Consider the following 25,878-nt stretch of genomic DNA (forward strand, 5'->3'; position numbering starts at 1 on the left):
TTACTTCTCACACACCCCTTGATAATTTCTGTCCATTGATCTTCTTCAATTCATTCAATCCGAAGCCCGAAAATTAAAAATGTACGTAAGAACTAAAATGAAGTGTGTGGATATCACATCCTTTTTTATTTATGTTTAAACGTTTGTTTTATTATTTTCTTATTTCCTTTTACACTTTTCTCGCAAAGTGAGTTTTTCTAGGAGGAAAAAGTATAATCAGCGGGCAATCATATTATTTTAATGAGAAATTAGCTCTTTTCCTTGTTTGTCGTAAATTTGATCAATAGGTTATGTTTTTTATGTTCATATCATCTATGTATTAAATTCGTTATTCTAAGTGAACATGTTATAACACTCATTTTTTTAGTGAAGGTATGATAAATTGAATTTGTACAAACATAATATGATACATACAGTGAATCTTGAGAACACTCAAATTATTTCAAAGAATTTAAGAATTTAAACTTACAACCCCGACCTACTAAAATTAACGAGTTATCCATAAAAACTGTTTACACTTATTAAGAAACAATACATATTTTAAAAATTACCAAATATTAACATGTGAATTCGTAAGTTCCCTTGGTTAAACAACAGGATTACAATTTCATTAAGCATTGTAAGTTTAAATCTGCATGTCATGTAAATATTGTTTTCAAAACGCATCATATATTTTGCTAGACTCATTGTTCAAAAATCAACCTAATTAATTATCAATGTTGTTAAAATCAAAACAAAAATAAAAATTTCAAATTGTTTCTCCGACCACATAAAACTAACTATTTATTTCCAGTTTAATAACCAAAGATCATAATTATTCATATATCAAACATGAATAAATTCCAATAATCCAGCAACAAAATTTCCAAAAAAAAAAAAAAAAAAAAAAAAAAAAAATCCCAACAACATGAACAAAATAAAAAATAAAAAAAATCAGACAATTCAACGAAAAAAAAAAACCCATATCAAATTTAAACTACATATAAAATCACTCAAACTATATAACAACAACATCTCATCCAATTATCCATTATTCCAACAACAAATCAGTTGTCTTGGATGCAACTTTACAAGTAACTTTGTTATGTCCTTGCATTATTCTGAAGACAAATGAACAAAAATGCATCAACATCGTGATTCTAACCCTAAATTGAGACTCGAGTATCCGAAATTTCCCATAAACTTCAAATCTAAATTTCGAACTTTGGATATTAGTTCTTGAATTTTTATTTTTATTTTTAATAAACTATAGTATCTACACTAAGGGAGGAGTGGTAGGCTTAACCTCATAATGAGCTAGCAATAATATTGTTAAAATTTGTTTTTGGCAAAAGTCAAACATAAAACCTTTCACTTACAAATGAAGAGGAATACCGTTAGACCGTAGTACTAAGTGGCTTGAACATTAAACGCTTAATTAAAATACTCTATATATAAAGAAATGAAATCTAAAACATCCAAAATACAAAATAAAAATAGAAAAAAATCACAAAAGTGACCAAGTTTGCAAAATTGAAAATGTCGTCAATCCACTCTAATTTCAAAATTGGAGTCAAATTAAAATTTAAACCAAAAAAAGGAGGCAACTAAAATTGACACGCATTGTGTCATATTCCACGTCATTTATCCGAACACGTGTCAAACACCGATTCGCTTTGATCTCGTGGCCTCCGAGTCCCACGCTCACACGTACGCCCTTTATTTACAACGCCGAAGCACTTCAAGCCCATTTCTCATTTTTCAGCTCGTAATCCGGATCCGAAATCTCTCTCTCTCGGATCGATTTTTTCCCCGTTGGAGAAAACCATTTCTAGGGTTTGGAGATCCCCAAATTGGGTTTGCGAGGTCAGTTTCTCAACCTCGAATCGATCTCTCTTTCTCTTTGATTTGGTTTCGGAATTCTCAGATCTGTTATGAATTGTCCCCGATTTCATCTCTATGATCCATTTATGTATGTATGTATGAATGCATACATTTCTCGATTCATACATGTATGTATGTGTTTATGCATGCCTATGTATGAATGTGCTGTGTGATGGATCGGAATTGTATAACTGTGTGAATCTAGATGCTATGCGTGCGTATGAATGTGCTTCGGTTTCTTAATTTCGTAAGATTAAGCTGGATCCGAATGCCCCTAGTCAAAAATGTCAAATTGTCGTACCAAGATAGTGTTTTCGATTCGAAAGATGTTGACTTGATGTTAGATGGGTTATAAATTTTTAATTTTTCGATTAGGTTGTTAGATTAGACGAAGCAAGATGGGAGGAGGATTTCGAGTTCTTCATTTGGTCAGACCGTTTCTGTCATTTCTGCCCGAAGTTCAGAGCGCTGACCGGAAAGTACCCTTTAGAGAGAAGGTGATATACACCGTTATCTCGCTGTTCATTTTCTTGGTGTGCAGCCAGCTCCCTCTCTATGGCATACACTCCACCACGGGGGCAGATCCCTTCTATTGGATGCGTGTTATCCTCGCTTCCAACCGTGGGACTGTCATGGAGCTTGGGATCACCCCAATTGTCACATCTGGGCTGGTGATGCAACTCCTTGCTGGGTCTAAGATTATTGAGGTTGACAACAATGTACGCGAAGATCGTGCTCTTTTGTAAGTATATTTGAGGCCTTTGAATTTTGTATTGGTTAATATTTTTTATGTTGTTGTTTGCATACTGTTTGGAATGAAAAAAGGTCTTCAGTCCTTGATGATACAATTTCAGAAACAGTTTTCAAAATACTGGCTGAAAAGCTGAAGCCATTACATTGGTATTTTTAGAATGGGGTGTGATATCTTCTCACACACCTTTTTAATTTTTGACCGTCAGGATGAATTGAAAAAGGGGTGTGTGAGAAGTAAAAAGGGGTGTGTGGATAGCACATCCCTTTTAGAATATGTTTGCTGTTTTTTGGTTCAGAAAAGTAATGCCTTTGTTTTCTACTACCTTTATAAAATGGTATTTGAGAACATTTTGGAAACTATGCCAAACGAATGCTTTGTAAAGTGGCATAAATTTTGCCTATCAATTGTAATCACCTGTTTCTAGTTGACTTAATTTTACTGGAAATTTCTGTTGTTGAGGTTTCAAATCTGCTATTAAGTTTGTTTTGAAGGTTTAGTGTTCCCTTATATTTGTATCTTGCATGCACATCTTGTTTTATTTATTGCATGTGCTGATTTATGTTTTTTTTTACAGAAATGGAGCACAGAAGTTATTGGGTATCCTGATAGCTATTGGAGAGGCAGTTGCGTACGTCCTCTCCGGCATGTATGGTAGTGTTGGCCAACTTGGAGTTGGAAATGCCATTCTAATTATAATTCAGCTCTGCTTTGCCGGTATCATTGTGATATGTTTGGATGAACTTCTTCAGAAGGGATATGGTCTAGGCTCTGGAATTTCACTTTTCATTGCCACCAATATCTGGTGAGTTTTTTTTATCCTTTCTTGTCCCTTAATGTGGCCGGCAGTGGGTTCTTTAGCACAAGAACTCGACAGTTTATGAGTTATGTGTTCGTTATTCGAGGAAATTTTCTAAGATCCTATTCCAAATTTAGAGTACTTAAAATGTTATACTATTCTTTTGCAGTGAAAACATTATCTGGAAGGCATTTAGTCCCACCACTATCAACAGTGGGAGGGGAGCTGAATTTGAAGGTGCTGTTATTGCCCTGTTCCATCTTCTGATAACTCGGACGGATAAGGTTCGAGCTCTCCGGGAGGCCTTCTACCGGCAGAATCTTCCCAACGTGACAAATCTGCTTGCCACGGTGTTGATCTTCCTTATAGTAATTTATTTCCAAGGGTTCCGTGTGGTTCTGCCAGTGAGATCAAAGAATGCTCGTGGACAGCAGGGTTCTTATCCTATCAAGCTGTTCTACACTTCCAACATGCCCATCATTTTGCAGTCTGCACTTGTGTCCAACCTTTACTTTATCTCTCAGGTAATGGAGCTTTTATGGTGGTATGGGCAAGTTGGGACTGTTTCTTCTACTGTATTTTCGTAACCAATTTTTGTTTTGTTTGTGTACAGTTGCTTTACAGGAGGTACAGCGGAAATTTCCTTGTAAATCTTTTGGGCAAATGGAAGGAGTCTGAATATTCAGGAGGTCAATTCGTTCCTGTCGGTGGTCTAGCATATTATATCACTGCACCATCAAGGTAATTTCAAATCTTTTCCTCTTGAAGATATTATGTTTTATGCCTGATAAAACTTGAATTTTGTTGGTTAACCTGATAATTGTGTGCTTCCTCTCTATTTCTGCTGATCCCCGCATCAATTGATATGCTGTGGTTATATTTTGCAGCTTAGCTGATATGGCAGCCAATCCCTTCCATGCACTCTTCTATCTCGTGTTTATGTTGTCAGCTTGTGCACTTTTCTCCAAAACATGGATTGAAGTTTCTGGATCCTCTGCCAAAGATGTTGCCAAGCAGCTCAAGGTATTAATTTGAATGATTTAAACAAATTGTTAATCTTTTGTTGCAGATGAGGGGTTAGTGTGGGTAGGTCAGATCCAATCTACCCTTCATATACATTCTTCCCACTTGTTTGACAACTTAAGTGGGTGGATCAGCCCCAACCTACTCCTCAATTTATGTATTTGAACAATTCTTAAATCCGGCCTTTTGATAACATAAGCATTGCCTATTATATACAGCTAAGCGTCATGCTAACCATATCCCTTGGTAATTTGCAGGAGCAACAAATGGTGATGCCTGGTCACCGTGAGTCAAACTTGCAGAAGGAGTTGAACCGCTACATTCCCACGGCTGCTGCTTTTGGAGGCATGTGCATCGGTGCACTCACAGTGTTGGCCGATTTCATGGGCGCAATTGGTTCAGGAACTGGAATCTTACTTGCCGTGACAATCATCTATCAGTACTTCGAGACATTTGAGAAAGAGAGAGCCAGCGAGCTTGGCTTCTTTGGCTTCTAAGCACGTGTATTGCAGAGTAATGGTCTCGCCCTGACAATTTTGGTGTGCTGAGAGATGTAAGTAGGGTTTTAACAGAGAAGTTCAAGATACTAGGCTAGTCTCTTATCACTCCGTTTCATGAGAATACAAAAGTAATGCAGTCCTCTGAAGAAAAAAAACTTAGTGTTAAATGGTTTCTTTCCTTTCCGTGTCCGTGTCCGTGTCCACTCCCGTTTCATTGTCAAGTACCGTTGGATCGATGTAACCCTTTCGGGTCCTGTGGATCTTCATAATTTACCGTCTGAAATTTTTAAGGATACCTTTGCGAAGCCACTGCCAGGATTTTGTTCTTGCAAATTAGTAGAAATTGCCCTTGTTAGAGTTGTATTTTACTCTTCTGCTTCACAAGTGAATTTGCCTGAAGTCTAATTTAACTGTTTCTATCGTTACAAGAAATTGAATTTGTTATCTGGTTTAAGCTGCGTTTAAAAACGCATTTTGAATTAGTGTTAATTCTGCTGTTGGTTTCGTCATTGGAGTTTGCTTGTATTTTTGTTTAAGTCTGGTTGCTGGTGCTGGAATTTTTAACAAAAGCGGATGATCTGTTTGTTGCCTTTCCATTTAAATTTACACCATTATGATAATAAAATTCACTGAAATTTTCATCGAAATATCTCTAAAATCTTTTAAATTAGTTAGATATAGGACTCTAATATCAAAATATTTTACCGAAATTGTTGATATGGCTGAAAGGTTAATGCTTAGGATTGGTTTTGTATATCAAATGATTTGATCGTTGATGATTGAATTATTACTTAAGTGTTGATCAACTTATTTATTCTCTATTGGTGACATATCAATTAGTTTGTAAATTTGGTTTAACAATTTGATATGCCTAACATTATCTTTGCCGAAATATCTTTTAAATTCGGAGAAATCTTGAAAAGATATTTCTTCACCACTTTCGATTGTTGACAACTCTATTATTGGTGGAAATACCTATATGCTCATTTGTGAAAATATGATGGATATATAGATGCGGGTGCTTTCAATGGAAATGATGAAAAATTAAAATGAAAATATAGAGAATGTCAAACATTGATTTAGATGAAATATAATAGTTTCTTTTATATTTAATTGATATGTCAGAAATATTGAAAAAGTTGTCGATTTTAATCGAAACTTAAAAATTTCTCTGATATAAGATGAAGTTTAAGACTTCACCCCCTCGCCTTATAGAATCAACTATTTTTTTTTTTTTTTTTTTTTTTTTTGGTCAAACTATAGATTTGTTAAAGTAGATGTTAAATTAGAAAGCCGATGGGATTCGAACGCACATCATAATTGTAAGAGCAACACTCATCTTCACCACTGTGGTAGATGACTACTTGCTATATAATCAATTAGTTAATCAAAGAAATTATGCTCAATATTAGACTTTCGTTTGGCCAAACAAGTCACCTAATCGTGTCCAACACCTCACCCGTTGAAATCATATTTTATTTTCGATCTGTCACTAGCAATTATTCACCAGAACAAATAAGCCATGACAAATAGTCAAATACTATCTAGAAAACATAAACGTGTAAAAAAATAACACTAAGAGCACTTCCACCGGGGGTGGGATAGGCCGGCACACAGTCAAAAAAATGGCCTGGCACCCCGGGAAGTCTCTCCAGCCCACGGGATTGCCTGGCACCCAGCCCAAGCTGGTCTCCAGGCCAGCCTAAAATTGACAGACCTTGGGACCGGCCCATATGATGCTGTGGTGATGTCAGCGATGGATGGAGCGACGGAGGGAGAAGGCAAATGGCCTGAAAATGATGGCCCGAGTTCGACGGAAAATCTGAAAAAAATGCACTGACAACAAGTTTGCATCAACACAAAGGTTTCCAACACGATTTATATGTTAGAAACCATAAGAATAGGATTGAGAACTTACCCAGGTGAAATGCAAGAGATTTCACCTAGACTGGACCTTGAACTCGTCGGAGTTGTCCGTTTTCCTTTGTCGGAATCACAAGCAGGGAATTAAGCCCTCAAATTAACCACAAAAATTGCAACACAACAGGATTTAAAGCTCAAGGACACAATACAGTGATAGAAACATCACCTGGGTTAGAGATTGAGAGCTCAAGCTTTCGGCTTCAATGGTGGAATCTCGCACCATTCACCGATGCCGCATGCAAGGCCATGGTTGGGTTCCTTGAGCTCCAGGGATTACAAAAATAATATTTTGTGTTTGATTTGTTGAAGGTTTGAAGAAGAGGAATGAGAAGGAGAGCTCACGGGAGTGAGCTGGAAAAGAGAGAGAGGGAGAGAAAATAGAGAGAGAGAGAGAGGGAGAACCGGTTGGGAATTAGGAAGAGTACAGGTTAGTGGAAATACTTTATCTTTTTTTTTTTATAATACAATTATTATTTTATTATTTTATAATAAATAATAATAATATTTTAATAAAATTGACTAGGCTATTTTTTTTTAGGGATGGAGATGTTCTTGGCCTATTACTGTTCATTGAAGTCTATCACTGTTCACTGAGTGGATAAATGCGCTGGGTGCTGGCGCAAAGTCTTTAGGGGTGGAATTGCTCTAAGAAACAAAGCTCATAGATCCTCTGTTTTCCTTGATTTATTAATCTGTCACCTTCAATAGGATCTTTCAATAAGAGACTAAAGTTTCCAAGTTATGTAGCGTCGGCTTATAATTAAGTAAGATATTAAAATAATTAGTTGTAACTTGTCATGGAGAATTAAGTTAATGAGGCGAGAGATTCATCATCATTCATCATTGCAATGCTGAAGTCACAGTAAAATAAGTCCCGAACTCTCAAATTAGTATGCACATCAACCTTTGATAAGTGCATAGCAAAAGCTTAATTAAAAGACTAAATTTGATCAAAAAATTTGGTTTAGCTAATTTTTAATTAGAATTTTGTGGGACACCAGTTGCATGATCAAGATGTGAAAGAGAGAGACTGCTAATTTCTATTCAAAGACGTGAACCACAAGCCACTTTTGTGGTCTTGGCTTGCCCAAATTTAACTTATCCCTGATTTTATAGGGTTCATTATTTCTTAATTATTTTGTTCCAATGCGCGATCCAACCGGCCACGAGATTCAATGTGAGACGTGGGCCAATTGTGCTTTAGACTAATCACCTGAAACGTCGTAATTTGACACGAAACTTCCTCCAACAAGGCGTATAAATTGTAGCTGACCATGTGGATGGTTATGAAATTTTGAATGTTGTAAATTAAAGAGATATTCATCTAATTCTCCCTGAACTTGTGATCATTCGTCAATTTCTCCCATTAATTTTAATTTTGATCAATTTTTCTCCTCAATTCTCATAATTGGTCAATTCCCCCCCTCAACTTTAATTTAGCCAATTTCCCCCCTCAACTCTTATAATTAGTCAATTTGCACCCAACTGTTAATTTTTTAATTTGATCATAATTAAACAAGTTTGTGTAAGAAACTAAATAAGATGTATGTTAATCATGTTCCTATATCTTTATCCTATTACAAATAGATTAAAATTTAGAATTTTACAAGTTATCATAGATAGTATTATTAGTCATAATAAATCAGTATAGAGTAATTTTATTTGATTTTTGACTATACAAAATTGATAACGAAAAGGATTGGTGTGTAGATTTTTGTATGTGAATACAATTTTCTTTATAAAAGTGAAAGCTAAGTTCAAGTAAATTGCAGAGAATCGAGCTTTAGTGAAAAAAATGGTTAGTCTATTCATAATTTTTGAGTCCTTATTAAGAATAACCCATTTTATTGAAATAGGTCTGATCCATGAGTTTAGGATTATTATTTCTTTTTGTTATTATTTCTTCTTCTACATGCTTTAACCCGATTCATAACTTTTCTTATAATCAACCCATATCACATACTAATTGTATTATGTTTTTGTATATTTTACCCTATATTATGCAAGTGAGTTAATGTTAATTTTAGTACTTTGTTGGAAGTTATTAGAAAGATTGAAAATTAAGAAAAAAAAAATAGATGGAAAATTAAAATAAAAAAAAAATTAACAGTAGGGTGCAAATTGACTAATTTTGAGAGTTGAGGGGGGAAATTGGCCAAATTAAAGTTGAAAGGGAAAATTGAATAATTATGAGGGTTGAGGGGGGAAATTGGCCAATGATCACAAATTCAGGGAGGAATTGATGAATACCTCTAAATTAAAAGGATATTCTATGAATGATATTAGTTACAAATTTGATAGAAGTAGTAGTAGATGTAAATCAAATAAACAAACGCAAATTAATCCAACCTAAAATAAATGGGAATTGTATCCTCGTGATCAGGATTTTGTTGACCAGCACACGTAAGTTGTTCGATTTTGATCTAACGGTTACAAACAGGAGGTCCCTCTTAAAGTTATAATAATTATAACCGTTGAATCAAAATCCAACAGCTCACGTGGGTTGGTCAGTAGGATCCTGAACTTTAACAGCTCACGTGAGCTGGTCAGCAGGAACCTGAGCTTGTGATCAGGAGAGGATCCAATTCCGAACAAATGGTTCCCTAGGATCCTTTTTTAATGTCAAATCAAGGGATACTTGAAAATCATCAAATGTTATGAGTCACCATATTTCTCCCCTTATGAACATTTTGATTTAAACTTAAAATCTATACAAAATTACGCTTTGGTCTTTCTTTTTGTGATCAGAAAATTGCATTGGATCATTATTCTCGTTTTCACACCGCTCTTTGTCCATTTTGTATGAATTTATATCCTTCCAAGTTGCTTCATTTCTTAAGGGGGGGGGGGGGGGGAATCTACATGCATATCAATATTCTCGAATCACATTATTCATATTTTTTTAATTAAAGTTTAAGAGAAGCAGAGGCTATCCAATTGAGGGCAAGAACGTACCATAAATTTCTTTGAAGACATAAAGTGGACATTTTTTGGTTTTACAGATCGTCCACTAAGAAGTATTACGAACAACTGAATTCAAACCTATACATTAATTTAACAAAAAAAAACGATCATTACCAACTCAATTAAGTCTTGTTGGCATTTTATTTATATTTTCAGAAAGTATTGGATACTTTTACCAATAAAAAAGAATATTGAATATTTGCTTAGTTGGGCAAGAGGCGGTGACATGTGTTGCCATGCGCATCCGCTCACACCCAAACTTCCCAATCAGTAAGCACAGACAATACCTTTTCCAGCAATCAACACAAACCGTACATTTTTTCCAAACTCTCCACCTGCGATCGACGTACGATCTACCAGTCTTAAAACACCAAACTACCCCTCCCCGACCTTAACTTCTCCACCCACAACGGGCAGGTAAATACCCATGGAATCGCAAGGGTATATCCGTCCTATGAAAACTTCTAAAGCGACCCTACCCTGAGAGCCCTTTTTAATTCCCAATGCCCCTGCTGTGACGCTGCCGGACTCTTCCCCCCAAAACCGTGTCTTCTTTCGTCATTTCACACCACCCTCGTTCCTCCCTCTCCCCCTCTGTCTTCCTCCAGGATCCAGCTCTGCGATTTTTTTTTTTAGCCAAAAACTCTGGCCTTTCGTTCTCTGAAAACGCATTTCCAAAAACCCATTTCAATTTCCGTTTACCTCTCCAAAACCCAGTTTTGTGTTTCTGAAAACGGTCGGAAAACAAAACCCAAAACCCAAAACCCTGAAGGCATTTGAGCATTTGACGAGTTCGATTCGAAAGCAGACACAAAAAACGCTTCAGAAATTCGCAAGTTTTCCTCAGAAGGTAGAACTGAGCTGTTTTGGAGTGTTGCGTGCTGGGTTTTAGCTGCCCATTTTGTTTATTTATTTAATACGAAATTTAATTACTGCATTAACTCGTATTTTTGGGATTTGCGAAACGGTTTTTTTTACTCTCAATGTTTTTCTCTTTTTAGCTTTTAATTAAGTAACTTTAACGAAAATTTTTTTGTACTGATTATTTTAACAAAAATGTTATATTTTACGCTAAAAATTCAATCATGAACTATTCATTTATCTTTTCTGTTGTCTTTAGAGTTAAAACTCAAAGTTTTCAAATGTTTTTCATTAGTTTTTTTTATTTAGAGATAAAAGGTCGGTGAACTTTTTATATATATTTCTCAAAATCCAAACACGTTTACTGTTCATCTTCGATTTTTGCTTTTGGGGGTTTCTCAGAGCACTTGTTGTTTTCTCATTAGCAAAGAACAAAACACAAAAGTAAGTTGCTTGTTAATTTATTTTTTCAGAAAATATCGATTTTATATAAATTTGTTTAAAATTTTCAGTTTTTCTGATTTCTGGGTTTGTTTTGCAAGGTAGGAAATACTCCATTTCTTCCTCCGGTGGGTTGTCGACGTCGACGTCGTTGTTCTCTTTGCTTGAGATTTACGTTACAATGAACAGAAATTGAAACTGATTCAATTTTCTCGTGATATTTTGAAGGTAAGTAGAATTGTATTTTACGCGAGATATTGTTTAGTTGACCAGTCAGTAGTCAAAGCAAGGTTTAGATGATTAATTACTGGTTTGGGGCATTTTTGCACCAGGGTTATAGAGTTAGGTTCTGGTAAAGTGTTTGCAGGACCAGACCAGTGGTCCTGTACCCTCCTGGTCCTTACTTTTGCATTTGTGATATGGTTTCTGTGTGCGTGCAATGATTTGCTTTGGTATATCTGTGTGGGCCCCCCATTTTTGCTTTGCCAATTTTATTGCTGAGAATAATGAGAGGTTTGTGGTGTCCAGTCCAGCTTGTGGGGCTCAGTACAAGATCTATAAACTTCTAGAGTGCAAGTTAAAAATTAGCAATGTCAATGTTTGATAGTGCTATTTGTTACCGTATTTACTGATCACATTACTGACTAATGTCTTAAGTTGAGTGGGGTTTTTCACGAAACCCACTTTTGCAAATGGGTCTTGACTCTGGGGGATGTGGTCGGCAATGTGATCAGTAAATATAGTTGCATGAAGGTGACATGTGTTGTTTGCACTTGGTGAATTAAGGTTTAAATTAGAAACTTTTTTGAGTGTGGCATTCAAACTTGAGATTTATAGAAACCTATGTATAATCTATGCAATCTAGCTTCTTTTAACAAAGAAACATTTTATGGGTGAGAAATGCGAATGAGACTTTCAAAATAAGACTTGTTTTATGTTGTCACGAGAATTGACGTTAAACTGCGAGATGACAGAAAGTCCAGAGAGTTTCACTTTAAGAGTCTTCTTGATGTAATGAATGAATTACAAACCCTAGACTTGTGGGGTTGGAATGCAAAAAAATGGAGGGAAATGAGGTTTGTCAATATATGGGGGAGCGGGAAAAAATGGCAGTTGGAGTTGCCCGTTGGATTACAATAATAGTCTGCATGTCATGTAAAATCTGGCTCAGATCTCTATGACTTCTTCTGTACCATGAAGTGTTATCGAATGGGGGTAATTGTGTAATTTCGTGTTTTGTATTGAAACGGTGTGATGCATGAGAAGGGGGGAGCAAAAGAATCCACCACCTCTGGTTGTACTAAAAACCATGATTGTGGTGTATATGATCCAAATTTCCTAATCACGTTTTTCACTATGATGGGTCCCATGAATTTCAGATTTTCTGGTTTGGCAGAGATTGCTTTAGGAACATCACTGTTGTCCTAAGTTGGCTGCCTCAGGGAATCCTAGGTTTGATGCCCTTTGTTTATTTTGTGCATTGAACTCGGGATCTCGGGTTCGAGGGTTGAATGCTCTTGATCAACTGAGTTACAAACCGTTTGCGTATTTGTGTTTGTTTTTGGTCAGACATAAGGTATTTGTTGTGCTCGGCAATGCCCAAATTTTATTGACTAGTAGGAATGACCCGACTGTAGAGGTGGGAAGAGGATGACGAAGAATGTTAAGAGCAGAAATCACCCCAAACCATGCCCTCCAAATCCTAATTAAGTTATTAAAACGTGCATTATTGTTTAATCTTTGATCTTTGGTCTTGTATCGGATTTAATAACATGTATAATGCATGTGTTATTGTAACCGAGGTCCCTCGTGTTCCACGGATTTGCATTTAGAATTTTGATTTATACGCGTCTTTTGATCCTGTCTGGTGAATGTCTTTCCATAAGCTTCTCCATCTTGCTGTTCTTCGCTCTGTCTCGCTTTCGCTTTTTCCAGCATTTTTAGATCTACTTTCGTTACCCTTTCGAAAGAAAGCAATCGGAAACTCTTAAAGTTGAAGGAGCAAAATCAAAAAGAAATTCACTCCTCTATCAATGGCCTTGGTCAAGTGTTAAAGCGTATTGCTTTTATTAGCTTTTCCCTCAACACTCTCATCATAGTCATCATTTGCGTCCCGTGTCTTTATTCCTTTTGTTTCTTTAAGTTTCATTTTTTAGATAAGAGTCTCTTAGATTTCACTCTATCTATCCACTCTCCATCATTTGTGATCCTTGTTTTGCAGATGGATTCGGTGAGACCATCCGCCGTGACCCCAAATAAGAGTAGATTGGCGCGTACTATTGCTAAAGTTCTTCATCTTCGGGCTGCAACGGGTATTGCCCCCGTTGATGGGGTTCAGAAGGTTAAGTCCCAAGCATTCAAAGCTGAGAAGGTGAAGTCCCAGGATTTTGGAGTTCAGAAGGTAAACTACCAAGAAAGTGGAGTTCAGAAGGTGAAGTCTCAAGAAAATGGAATTCAGAAAGTCAAGTCCCAAGAAAAGGTCAAGGATAACTGGAATGGTGGTAAGGTTATGGTTGATCGGTCTGAGCCATTTGACAAGAAAAATGAGGAGCTCCAGGAAAGAGTCGCCTTGGAGGCTCATCTAGCGAAACTGTTTGCAAGCGTTTCATCTGTTAAAGCTGCGTATGCACAACTGCAGCATTCTCAGTCTCCCTATGATGCTGAAGGAATCCAAGCTGCTGACAAAGAGGTAGTCTCCGAATTGAAGAACTTGTCTGAGTTGAAGCGTTGTTTCTTAAAAAAACAGTTCGATCCTAAACCTGAGACTACCCTGGTTTTGGCGGAGATCGAGGAGCAGAAGAGTGTTCTAAAAACCTATGAAATCATGGGGAAAAAGTTGGAATCTCAGGTGAGGCTGAAGGACTCTGAAATTGTATTTCTCGAAGAAAAGTTAGAGGAGGCCAAGGATCATAATAAGTTGCTTGAGAAGCGATTAAACCAGAACCAGAGCGGGCAGCTACATGTGCTCGACAATCTTCATTTATCTGCTTTAAGTCCTAGCCATTTCATTACAGTTCTTCGACACACGGTAAAGTCCATCCGGAGCTTTGTTAGGATGATGGTGGATGATATGAAATCTGCCGGTTGGGACATTCATGCAGCAGCTAAAGCGATTGACCGCGATGTGCTTTATTGGAAAGAAGATCACAAGTGTTTTGCATTTGAACACTCTGTTTGCAAGGAAATGTTTGATGCTTTCCAGTACCCCAACTTCTCACTTCCAAATGAGTCCTTGCCGGAGAAAAAGAAACAACAGCAGCAGCTCTTTTTTGTGAGATTCACGGAACTCAAATCGATGAAGCCGAAGGACTATCTCTCCCAGAATCCCAGATCAGCATTTGCCAAGTTCTGCCGTGTCAAGTACTTACGACTGGTTCATCCCAAGATGGAAACATCATTTTTCGGCAATCTGAATCAAAGAAACCTCATCAATGCAGGTGAGTTTCCGAGCTCTGATTTCTTTGCTTCATTTGCTGAAATGGCAAAGCGTGTCTGGCTCCTGCATTGCTTGGCCTTCTCCTTCGATCCTGAAGCCGCAATCTTCCAAGTAAGCAAGGGATGTCGATTTTCAGAAGTGTACATGGACAGCTTAGATGACGGAGGGTTCCTCTCAACAGCATCTGAACCGCAAGTGGGATTCACGGTTGTTCCGGGATTCAGACTCGGTAAAACTGTCATTCAGTGCCAAGTATACCTCACTCGGTTACAATCCACTCCGAGAAAGCAAAGGTAAGCAGTCAATCAATGATCATTCATTCGCTCCGAGCTGAGATTGTTCGGAGGCGAAACACGCCCCCAGGCCCACAACATCGGATATACCAACAGGAACACAGCCTGTTTGGTTCCGAACGACGTTGTGGGTAATTCCAACTTGGTCACTTTGGAGATTTCATCCTCCATATTTTGATAAAGGGAAAGCGCGTTGGACCCTTGTGTTGGAAGCGATCTTTTGAGTCATTTGTTTTGAGTTTTTTAAATTTTCATCCAAGGCCATACCTAAATTTTGTTAATACTAGGTCAGTGACAGAGGGATTGTCTAGCTGTTTGTTTTGCATCATTGGTTAAGCAGACATGGGCATGTTTTTCAATCATGTAAATAATAATATATAATATTGGCGGAATTTTTTATATTCCTAATCTTTTACTTGTCTCCCTGCTTTCCCCAAAAGGATTCTCTCCTAATCCTTTCTTTCTAATTCATAAAATCAAGAAATTCGTGTCATTGAAATTTGATTCAACGGCTACAAACAGGGGTCTATTTTAAAAGTTATAATAACTTAAGCCGTTGGATTAAATTTCAATGATACGGATTTCCTGATTTGGTGAATTAGGAAGAAGAGATCCGAAGATGATCATTTTTCTTTCTTTTGCACCATGAGACGTTGGTTTTTGGGTTTTTTGATGGACCAATTGGTAGGAAAGGGATCCTCTCCGGATTCTTTCTTTCTAATCTATCAAGTTCGGAGATTCGGGCTATTGAAATTTAATCCAACGGTTAAAATTATTATAACTTTTAAAGTTGATTCTTGTTTGTAGTCGTTGAATCAAATTTCAAACGTAAAAAAAATGCTCAGTGTGAATTCACATCAATCAGCAATTAACCATCAGGGTTGTATCGTGGAAAGGTAATATTAAGGAACTATTTATTTAAATCAAATTTTTTAATATCATATGATTTGGTTGTTGATGATTAAATTATTATTTAAACATTGATTAACGTTTTTATTTTTTATTAGTCAATTTAACCTTACTCATGTAACTCATGTTAATTATCAATTTAGTCTTTTGTAACAGATGACGTAAGTTTACGAGTGGTCAATGGTATATTGGTATTAGTCTACAAATTTTACGTCTTATGTAGATTTATGTTGATCAACCGTTTATTGTCGTGTTCATGAATATAAATGACATTGGCCCACTCGTGGACGATGGCATTATCTATAAGTATTATTGCTCTCTTGAGAAATTAAAGAAAACAAGGGTTCTTTTGGTTACTGTTCAGAACTTGTGGATTGAGTAATCTATTCACTTGTTAACATAGACTAACCCTGACAATTTATTATATGATTAGACAAAAATAATAAATTTTGGACTCGTACATAGTCGATTGTTATCGAATTACTTGTTAAGATAACAAGTTTAACATTACATAATTCGTCAAAACAATCGAATATGAGATCAAAACGACATGAATGTAACTCTTTGCCAAGCCTACCATACAAAGAACATTAAAAATTAATGTCACTTTCATTGAACTGCACAAATCTGATTGGTTTCTCTCTGCAATCTGCAGTGTGATGCATGACCAGTCGAGCATGATACATATCTGGTGTATAAAGCAAGGGCGGTGCATACGTATGCTTATTTCTGTACTTTAAATTTTGTGGCTGGTCGGTGGATATGGAGGGCCATTCCAATTTCTATGGGAATGACAAGTTATTAGCCTTCCTCCGTGAAAGGGTATATGTGGGATTTGACATTTAACAATATTTATCGTTCGATATTTTATAATTAATAGTTTAATTTTTTTTTAAGTTAATTTTTATCGTTTATTTCTTAAATCATTTAAAAAAAAAAAAGTTAAATTTTAAACATAAAATTTAAATTTAACAACTTATATAACACTTTAAAAAAAAAATGTTCAAATAATCTCCGACTACTGAAGAAATATTGTACCCCATATGAAAAATATGCTTAATTTTCTGTAGTCATGAGTCATTTCTAGAGCCACATTATTTGGTTGTGGAAAATGATGGAATTAATTAGATTTGGGCAGTTGTGGCATTAACTATAGGATACACGATGACATGCCGAATACCCTCAAGAGTTAAATTTCTAAGCCTATCATGTCGGGCCGGTGATATAATATTGCATTCTAAGTTCATCACGTCATATCATGTGTTTTGATTTTGTCTCGATAATATTGCATAATAATTTTAAGATACTGTCATTTTAACATCGTAATTACATATGTGTTTCTCTCATAAGTGACTTGGAATTATCGATGCCGATAATTCTTGGATGAGATGTGATATTCACATACTTCATTTTACTTCTCACACACCCTTTTAATTTTTAGCTGTCGGATCAGATGAATTAAAGTAGATCAACGGATAAAAATTAACAAGAGGTATGTGAGAAGTAATTTAGGGTGTGTGGATAGCACACCCCTTCTTGGATTTGCTGGATACGGTTGCTCATGCATGCGTCAATGGCATTGCGGTCTATATCCAAGTGGTTGAGAGACTATATTTGCATCAAATGTTAGAAGTGACTACCGAGCGTTGCTGACTTGTTATGCACTCATTGTGGTCTATCTCATTCTCAACGGCTACTTCCTCATCTCATCCTCGTGGTGTTTTGGGGTGCTCAATTGAGCAGCTGCTTTATGTGCAGCTAATAATTTTACATGAGTCACCAATATGGTGGGTGGGATCGAATATTAATGATCACACTTAGCGAATACTAAGTAATTTAGCTACATTTGTCATTTTTAAAAATTATAAATGTTTTCAAATGGAATATGAAACTACTCTTAAAAAGCAAACCGTAAGTATCAACAATCTCATCCTTAGCTGATGACGTTTCGTGACTTCTAGTAAGCACTCGTCGTTGCGCTGTTCACCGTATTATAGTGAACCAAGGGTGAAGGATTGATTTGCTATAGTACGACATAAGTAGAATCAATCATGTATTAGGTTAAGTAATATTCTAAAGAGACACATTATAACTAAAAATCGACAATACCATACCACGCTGCATTCACGCAACGCAAAATCTACGAGCAATACTTAAAGAAACAGTTCATATACCATTCTCGTCTTCATCTAACCCGTTAATATTTGAGGTTTGATGTGTTTGGTAATAGGTACCCTAAACATAAAACATGGCTAAGGGTGGGGGGCTCAGGGTTTGATATTCTGAGGTCGGCTCAACAACTGAGGGCTGCAAGTGTTACTCTACACAATGTGTTCGTTAACGGAGTTGGATTTTTAATAGGCTTTTTAGCCAAAATGGTCTCTGAAATTTGTATAACTCCTCACTTTGGTCCCTGAGATTTCAAATAAATAGAAGTGGACCCTAAGATTGTCCACCATCCTCATTTTGGTCATTCCGTTAAAAATTCCGTTAAGTGTCTCGGAGGTTTTGGCCGGAAGTTTGAGCAATTTTCAAAGTTTCGTAATTCAATCGTTTCTTAACTAAATTCGACCCATAATATATCAAAATGAAGATAGGAAAGTGTAGAATAAGATTATACCATTTGGAAGGCCAATGGTTGCCGGAGATTGTCGAAAAATAGCCTCAAAGTTGACTGGTCCGAGGGACAATTGGAAAATTCCCTGAAAACTGGGCAAACATTAAACGTTCATAACTTCTTCAATGCTCAACGAAATCAAGTGATCAAAAACAAAAATCATACTTATTGACAAGACGAAGAGAATGGTACCTTTTTCAGCGGCTAAGTCAGCATTTGTTGGCCTGAAAACGGCTCAAAAGTGGCTGTCTTGGTCTCAAGTTAGCCACTTTCGAGCCCTTTTTTGGCCAAATAATGGCGCGTTAACCACTGATAAAGGTACCATTATCTTTATTTCGTCAAGAAGTATGATTTTCGTTTTTGAATCACTTGATTTTGTTGAGTATTGAAGAAGTTATGAACGTTTAAAGTTTGCCCAGTTTCCGGCGAGTTTTCCAGTTTTCCCTCTGACCAGTCAGCTTCGAAGCTGTTTTCCGACCATCTTCGGCAACCATTGGGCTTCCAAATAGGTATAATCTTATTCTAAACTTTCCTATCTTCATTTTAATGTATTATGGGTCGAATTTGGTTAAAAAACGATTGAGTTACGAAGCTTTGAAAATTGCCCAAACTTCCGGCCAAGAGCTCCGAGACATTTAACGGAAGGACCAAAATGATGGATGGTGGACAATCTCAGGGACCACTTGTATTGATTTGAAATTTTAGGGACCAAAGTGAGGAGTTATGCATATCTCAATGACCATTTTGGCTAAAAAACCTTTTTAAGATTTTAGCAAGTAATGTAAACACGATGCTAAACATGTCCATCAAGATTGCTCACAAGAAGAGAGTAAACGAAAAGGATCTCGCCGGATTCTTTTCCAAGGAATCCTAGGGATCTCGTGATCGTAACCGTTCATCGTATATCGTATGGTCAGTTTTCATTAAGTATTATTTATATTTAATTTTAAATTTTAAAATGATTTCTGACCGCACGATATACGATGAACGGTTACGAATTAACATGTTATCGGGTCGACAGGATAACGAATCGAGTAACCCAATAAGCACATATTAAGATATTGGGTTGGTCCGGGTATACATGTGAGTAACCCGATACACGATAAAAAAATTAATTTAATAATTTTATACCCCTAAAAATACTATAATAATTATATATATATATATATATATATATATATATATATATATATATATGTAAGAGTAAATTGTAGCAATGGTCCCTCAACTAAAAATTCATTACCATTGGTCCCTCAACTTATCAAAATGTGTAGCTATAATCATTTTCATCAATTTCGTCAAAATTTTGTCAACATTAGTTATGTTTGAATAACCATTTATATAATTAGGGTCCTTCAACTTATCGAAGTGTGTAATTATGGTCATTTTCATCAACTACGTCAAAATTTTTGTCAAAACGAGTTATGTTGGAAGGATCATTGTCACAATTGAGTTAAAGTTAAGGGATCATTTCTCTAGTTGAATTAAAGTTAAGTGACCAATGGTAATGAATTTTTAGTTGAGGGACCATAGCCACACGTTTTGATGAGTTGAGGGACCATTTCTCCAATTGAGTTAAAGTTAAGGGACCATAGCTACAATTTACTCTATATATAATTATATATATGTATATATCATATATATAATTATATATATACGTGTGTGTATATATATATTAAATTAAATTTAGAAAATTTAAAAAAAATGAGGTAATATATTTTTATATGGTATAGTACTATTGTTTTATTTTTTTTCATAATTATTTTGATAAACTTCTTATAATTTGAATGGTTTATAATGTTTGGTTTTTCTGTACTTAGTTAATGCTGAAGAGAGTTATGATGTGACAAACCTTACTGAAAACATCATTAACCTAACTCTTGAAGGCAATAGATCAAGCTAAAGTTTCAATACAATTTCCCCATGATGATCGATGAAAATTGAAGGATTTTGTAAAAGAAATAACATGTAAGCTTTGAGTTTCATTGACAAGGTTTTAACTTCGGAGAAAGGCTTCATAACTTTGAAAAGGAAAACTCATTCATTTTGCATATCTTTCCACATTTGATATTTTGTAGTAGACTAGTAATGTTTGGTGTTTTTTTATTATTAAGCTCTTAATTTGGAGTGTAGATGTAGTACTTAACGACAAATGTGTTTTTATGTTTTGAAGTAATATTGATGTGGTAATGTGGTATGTGCAAATTTAAGAAGAAAAAAAAAATATTCTTAACGGGTTATAACGGGTAGGGTCATTTTACCTGTTGAGTAAAGTGACCCGACCTGTTAAGGACCTGTTAAGATAACAGGTGTGACACAACACAACTCATTAAGATAACATGTGTTACACGAACACGACATGAAACAAGACCCGTTTGCCAGGCCTAGTTACACAATATTAAAACAATATATAGGTAATAAAAACTGAAATGTTGCTCTGAATTTTGAAATATAGCAAAACTTAGATTTATCTAGCAAACTATAGGAAGTAGAGTTAATTTAAAATATTGAAATATTGAAATATTGAATTTTGAATTTTGAAATATTGAATTCTGAATATTCAATATTGAAATATTAAAATTTTGAATTTTGAAATATTGAATTTTGAAATATTGAATTCTAAAATTTGAAATTTGAAATTTGAAATATTGCTCTGGATAATAAAACAATATATAGGAAGTAGAATTAATGTAAGCTCATGTTCTATTGGATAGGACAAGGTCCATTCACATGTCAATCAACGTGGAGTATAACTCCTAGCCTTCCAAGCTACTGATGCGGGTTCGATTCCCGCTAATCCTTAACCTTCAATTTTTATTATCCCACAATAATAGGCACAATCAATTTAAATGGAAGAAGATTCAATCCATTTTACAAGTCGTTGAACCCCTAGGGGACCTTACAAATCTCTTCCATACCTTATTCAAAGTATCAATAATCAAGTCCTTGAACCACTGATTCTTTGTGGAAATCTCAAGTACGAATTTTCACCTTATTTGAAACCTTACCGTGCTTGACCAAGTACTGTGTTGCCACCAACTCATCTCGTCGTCCCTGGAATCCAACGTATGCAAATAGTCTTGAGGCATGACAACAGACATGCACAAACTCGAGTGGATACCAATCATGTACCAATAAATTATGCTACTTATAAGATTGACAACCAATGTTCTAAGATTAATATTTTAGAGTTTTGTACCTAGGTTACGGTCGTAGGATACTGCTTGCACATGTACGTCATTTTGCATTTTATTTTTTCAATAAATTGTAATAAACTTGTTGAACACTTGGATGAACACTCATTATATGCTTGTACCCCATGTTTTCAACGTGTTCTTATACTTCATAATATATAGTTTATTTTATTTTGCAATTGATGTACCCCAGTACAATTATGTGTTTTTTATTTATTTTTATTTTTTTAAGTATAAATAGACATTTATATATAGATTATAAAATAAATTTAATTAAAATTAATAAAACCGCCTAGGCCCCGACCTAGACACCCAGACACTAGGCCTCTGCTCGTCGACTGACTAGTGCATATCACCCTTTAGAACCTTGCCAATAAGTATCTGCTTAGTATATATATAGGTATCAGTTTTCAGTTTTTATGACATGCTTAGGTATACTCTAAATAGAGAAGGGAGTGCATCATTTAAGGCCCCCCTTCAAAATCAACACACAATTGCTCTGCGCAAACAACCTCTCAATAGCCTTGAGATTTTTATTTTCCTTTTTCCCGCCAACACTCCTTCAGTTTGGATAAACAACACTATAGAGGCAATCAACAACATCTTCAGTTTGGATAAATAGCACTGGAGCCGTAGAATCAGTCGACCGAGGAGCACCTTCAATTTGGATAAATAACACTGCTTTGAGACTGACTGATTACCTATCCAAGTCTCGACTAGCAAGGATATTCGAGTACTTGTTGGAATAGGTCATCTCATCAGTCTTCTCAGCTAAGTGTGGTGTTACCAGGTTATTACATTTGGCACACTGAAAGCCGAATTCAGTATTGAACTTCGCAAAACTAACAATCTTGACTTCAGGCTTTAGAACCCGAAGGCCAAGACGTGTTCCTTCATCGGCTGAGCTCGGCTGACGAGTTGGCACGCCCTGCATTCGACCGAAAGAGGTAGTTAGCTTATTACTTATTTGGGATGCACACCACGTAGGCTAAATAATTTTTAAAGTCAACAGAGCATCATAGGTCCAAAGTTCGATTCCTCATTCCCAAAATTGTTTTATTAAAAAGGAAAAATGACACATTATAGGCGTTGTTTCTGTCTGATTTGTAAATAACACATGAAAACTAGGCATATTAACTTGGAATTGGCTAAATCGTGGATCTGAGAAGTTATGAATAGGAGAGAAAATATATTCGATAAAAAAAAAGAGAGAATAAATAGAAAACATGATTAAAATAAATAGAAAACATGATTAACGACTTCCCCTCATCAAACTTCAATAATGGTCTCAGAAATTTTCACTTAAAATTATACGCTGAACAAGTGATGAATCAGAACAATTCTCAATTATCATTCAAAATAGGTAAACATGTCAACTGGTCCAAGTCCATGGTGCAAATACATAGGGCAAACACATAACGATCCATAATCTCATTCATCCAAAGTTAAAGAAGCTAAGAGCAGATAACGTCAGTTCAAAACACGACTGCAGTTCCATCGACACAGAAAGGACCCCTTCCCAACTTTGAAAATGGAATCCACATCAATAATTAGATAACATTATCTTCGAAATTCAATTTGACAAGCCTTTGAAGCCCTTGGGAACGTTGACATCTCCTGGCATAACTTCATCTCGTCTTTTACAGAGAAATCACAAATAAATATTATCACATTCTTCAAGACTTCACCCTGCTTCAACATGTACTTTACCACTTCCATTTCATCCGCTCGTCCTCGGAATCCCTTTATGCAAATGTTCTTGAGGCATGACATCAAGCAAACGGGTACCCACCTTGGCGGAGACCATACATGGTGTACAAAGTCACAACCATGGCGAAAAGCTGAACACTTTGTGTAAAATCCCACATCACCCAGGGGAGTGATCCTTATATGTATATTCCCATCTCTACCTAACACGAGACCTTTTGGGAGCTCACTGGCTTCGAGTTCCGTTGAAACTCCGAAGTTAAGCGAGTAGCGCTCGAGAGCACTCCCATGATGGGTGACTCACTGGGAAGTTCTCGTGTGAGTTCCCAGAAACAAAACCATGAGGGCGTGGTCGGTGCCCAAAGCGGACAATATTGTGCTACGGTGGTGGAGCAGGCCCGGAAAATGGTCCTCCCCGGACCGGGATGTGACAACTTCGCGTTCTGAAGATTATTTAAAATAAAAAAGTTAAAATTCAAGTCATTGAAGATTACCCAGGTACCATGTAGCTTAGGGTGAATTTACATATACTTACACTTTGAAGGAATAGATATTTCAGATTGTGTGATTTCTTGAGAAAATTTGTCAGTAGTTTCCAAGAGCAGCATGTATGAAGAAATAGCTCCAAGCGGTTCAAATAATTAAACGCAGGTAGATGATATTGATGCATTATCTCTGGATCCTTCACACAGAAAAAGTATATATCAATTATAAATAAAGCAAAATTATATTTCCTCAACATAGTTGAGAATTTCCATTCGACGAATTCCAAATGTAAGAGGGGATAAGTTAGAGCTAGCTTACCCCAAAAAGTGGAGCTGAAACCGAAAGATCTTTAACATACAACAACCCTTCAAAAAGCCTTTGCATACGATCAGCAGATTCAAGGATATAGTCATTGTCAATGCCCTGAAACCGGTGCAGCTGTTTGAAATCAATCTTCGCTCTGCTTAAGGATTTTCCCTTGTTCCAAGAATAGATCGCCATATATTCGTCTTGGAGATCAAACTTTTCGAGACTTGGAGCATTGACAGTAACAAATATTTGGTATGCACGAGGGATTTCAGACGTACCTTGGTACAAATATACTTGTAATTTGTTTAGTTTCAGTGCGGAGATATTGAAATTCAATACTGGAAACTCATCAAGATCGACAAGTTCGCAATCTATATTCAAATCTTCCAGTACAGGGCAACAAGGAATGAGCTTCTCCATTGAGTCAATATCAAGACAATCGAACATGAGTTTGAGAAACTTGAGACTTGGGAAACAGTTTGACGGAGGAGTAATCGTAAAAGAAGGTTGGAGTCTTAGCTTCAACACCACCAATGTGTTGCACATGTACAAGCTTTTTGGCAACTCAAAACCCGCGTAATAGGACACCGTCTCCCCATCAATAAGATCCAGTTTTTGGCTGAAACCCCCATCAACAAGATAAGTACTAGTTCAACAACATTGTGCCTAACGGCACTGCGAATCCAAGCATCAAAACAAGAATAGTTCACAAAATCCTCACAAGTAAGACTGAATCTATGAATGTCTAAGGAGCCACGTGAGAGAAGTACAAGATTCACGATTCCCTCAAAATTTTCTGAATGAATCCTTCTTCCACATCTCAGATCGCATAGGTCAATATTGGGATTATAAGCCCATACATTCTTCCATCTACGTGATAAAACGCTAGCCTTTACAGCTTCCTCCGTTACAAGGAATGAAAGAATGTGGCAAAGAATTTCATCTGGCAATCCACTGATCCTATTTCCAATGCATGCTTTTAACGACATTTTGATTTCAAACCCAGCCGAAGTTCTGTTAAGATCCAAAAGAAACAACTTTAACTTCTAAAAGAGAGAAGAAAAAAAAAAAATACTAATTTCTTTCCTTTGTTAGATCCAATTTGTGAAGGGTTTTTAGGGTTTAGGGTTTTCAGTTAACAGCAAAACTTGTGAGATTTGGCACTACGCGTTTTGATATAAGTTTTCCCGGAATCCAAACAGAGATATACTAAAGGAAACTGACGAATTCATTAGCGAAAATAAACACAAACAAGATATCTAAGAAAAAGAAAAATACCTGATACGGTACTGAATCGGTGGAGCCTTCTAGGTTTAGATAAACAATGTTTGGTAGCTGAGAAACGGCGGGAAAATGAGCAACTGGGTCACACTGAACGACAGCATATCTAGTGAAGACTGAACAGGATAGTTAAAAGAGGGGATCTGACCACTTAGTACTACGGTCTAGTGATACTCTTTTTTACTTGTAAGTGAAAGTGAGAGTTCTTAGGTTCGATTCTCGCTAAAGACGAATTTGGACCACGTTATTGCTAACCCATTGTGATGCTAAACCTACTCTTTTCCGTTAACGTAGATAACATCGTTTGTTAAAAAAAAAGAAAAAAAAAAAAAAGAGGGGATCTGAACCATTTGGAACTTAATCTTGACGGCTTTATGATGACCCTAGAGTTTGATGGACTCTATAACGACCCTAGAGTTTTCTTCTACCACACGTCCTAAAATTTTGGTAGAAAATTTAACTTTGGGTTACACAATAAATTCATATTTTATATTTTAAGTGTCATGTTCTCCTAAAATCTT

The 25,878-nt window shown here is 36.1% G+C and overlaps 2 protein-coding genes and 1 long non-coding RNA gene across 7 annotated transcripts; 2 read left to right on the plus strand and 1 right to left on the minus strand.

The window, feature by feature from the left end:
• The first annotated feature begins 1,594 nt into the window (after positions 1-1,594).
• Positions 1,595-5,425, plus strand: LOC137715572 (uncharacterized). The gene is made up of 7 exons (XM_068454916.2): positions 1,595-1,845; positions 2,239-2,605; positions 3,192-3,419; positions 3,583-3,937; positions 4,027-4,154; positions 4,301-4,436; positions 4,694-5,425. Exons 2-7 carry the CDS (start codon positions 2,262-2,264, stop codon positions 4,931-4,933), a joined length of 1,431 nt encoding a protein of 476 aa, XP_068311017.1. The 5' UTR covers positions 1,595-1,845; positions 2,239-2,261; the 3' UTR covers positions 4,934-5,425.
• A 973-nt stretch (positions 5,426-6,398) lies between these two features.
• Positions 6,399-7,275, minus strand: LOC148697765 (uncharacterized). Of its 2 annotated transcripts, none has more exons than XR_015960479.1 (2): positions 6,855-7,275; positions 6,399-6,758 (listed from the first exon to the last, which is right to left on the minus strand). It is a non-coding gene; the product is annotated as an uncharacterized LOC148697765 (long non-coding RNA). The 2 variants fall into 2 exon arrangements; XR_015960480.1 differs by having other exon boundaries at positions 6,399-6,772.
• Positions 7,276-10,330: 3,055 nt separating this feature from the next.
• LOC137715343 (protein GRAVITROPIC IN THE LIGHT 1) lies at positions 10,331-15,262 on the plus strand. Of its 4 annotated transcripts, none has more exons than XM_068454634.2 (3): positions 10,331-10,673; positions 11,227-11,353; positions 13,347-15,262. In XM_068454634.2, the coding sequence occupies exon 3, from the start codon at positions 13,347-13,349 to the stop codon at positions 14,856-14,858; it is 1,512 nt and encodes a 503-aa protein (XP_068310735.1). In that variant the 5' UTR covers positions 10,331-10,673; positions 11,227-11,353; the 3' UTR covers positions 14,859-15,262. The 4 variants fall into 4 exon arrangements, with proteins under 4 accessions (XP_068310735.1, XP_068310736.1, XP_088546810.1 ...); XM_068454635.2 differs by having other exon boundaries at positions 11,231-11,353; XM_088690684.1 differs by lacking the exon at positions 11,227-11,353.
• Positions 15,263-25,878: the final 10,616 nt, after the last annotated feature.

Source organism: Pyrus communis, chromosome 3 (genome assembly GCF_041283825.1).
Source record: "Pyrus communis isolate YQ-2024b chromosome 3, ASM4128382v1, whole genome shotgun sequence".
Classification (NCBI taxonomy): domain Eukaryota; kingdom Viridiplantae; phylum Streptophyta; class Magnoliopsida; order Rosales; family Rosaceae; genus Pyrus; species Pyrus communis.

What these genes read in the sequence shown, in the direction of transcription:
- LOC137715343 (XM_068454634.2), top strand. Translation starts at nt 13,347, where the DNA reads ATGGATTCGGTGAGACCATCCGCCGTGACCCCAAATAAGAGTAGATTG.
- LOC137715572 (XM_068454916.2), top strand. Translation starts at nt 2,262, where the DNA reads ATGGGAGGAGGATTTCGAGTTCTTCATTTGGTCAGACCGTTTCTGTCA. An exon ending in CGCGAAGATCGTGCTCTTTT is followed by an intron (nt 2,606 to 3,191) that starts GTAAGTATATTT and finishes TTTTTTTTACAG; the next exon opens with AAATGGAGCACAGAAGTTAT. An exon ending in ATGTTGCCAAGCAGCTCAAG is followed by an intron (nt 4,437 to 4,693) that starts GTATTAATTTGA and finishes GGTAATTTGCAG; the next exon opens with GAGCAACAAATGGTGATGCC.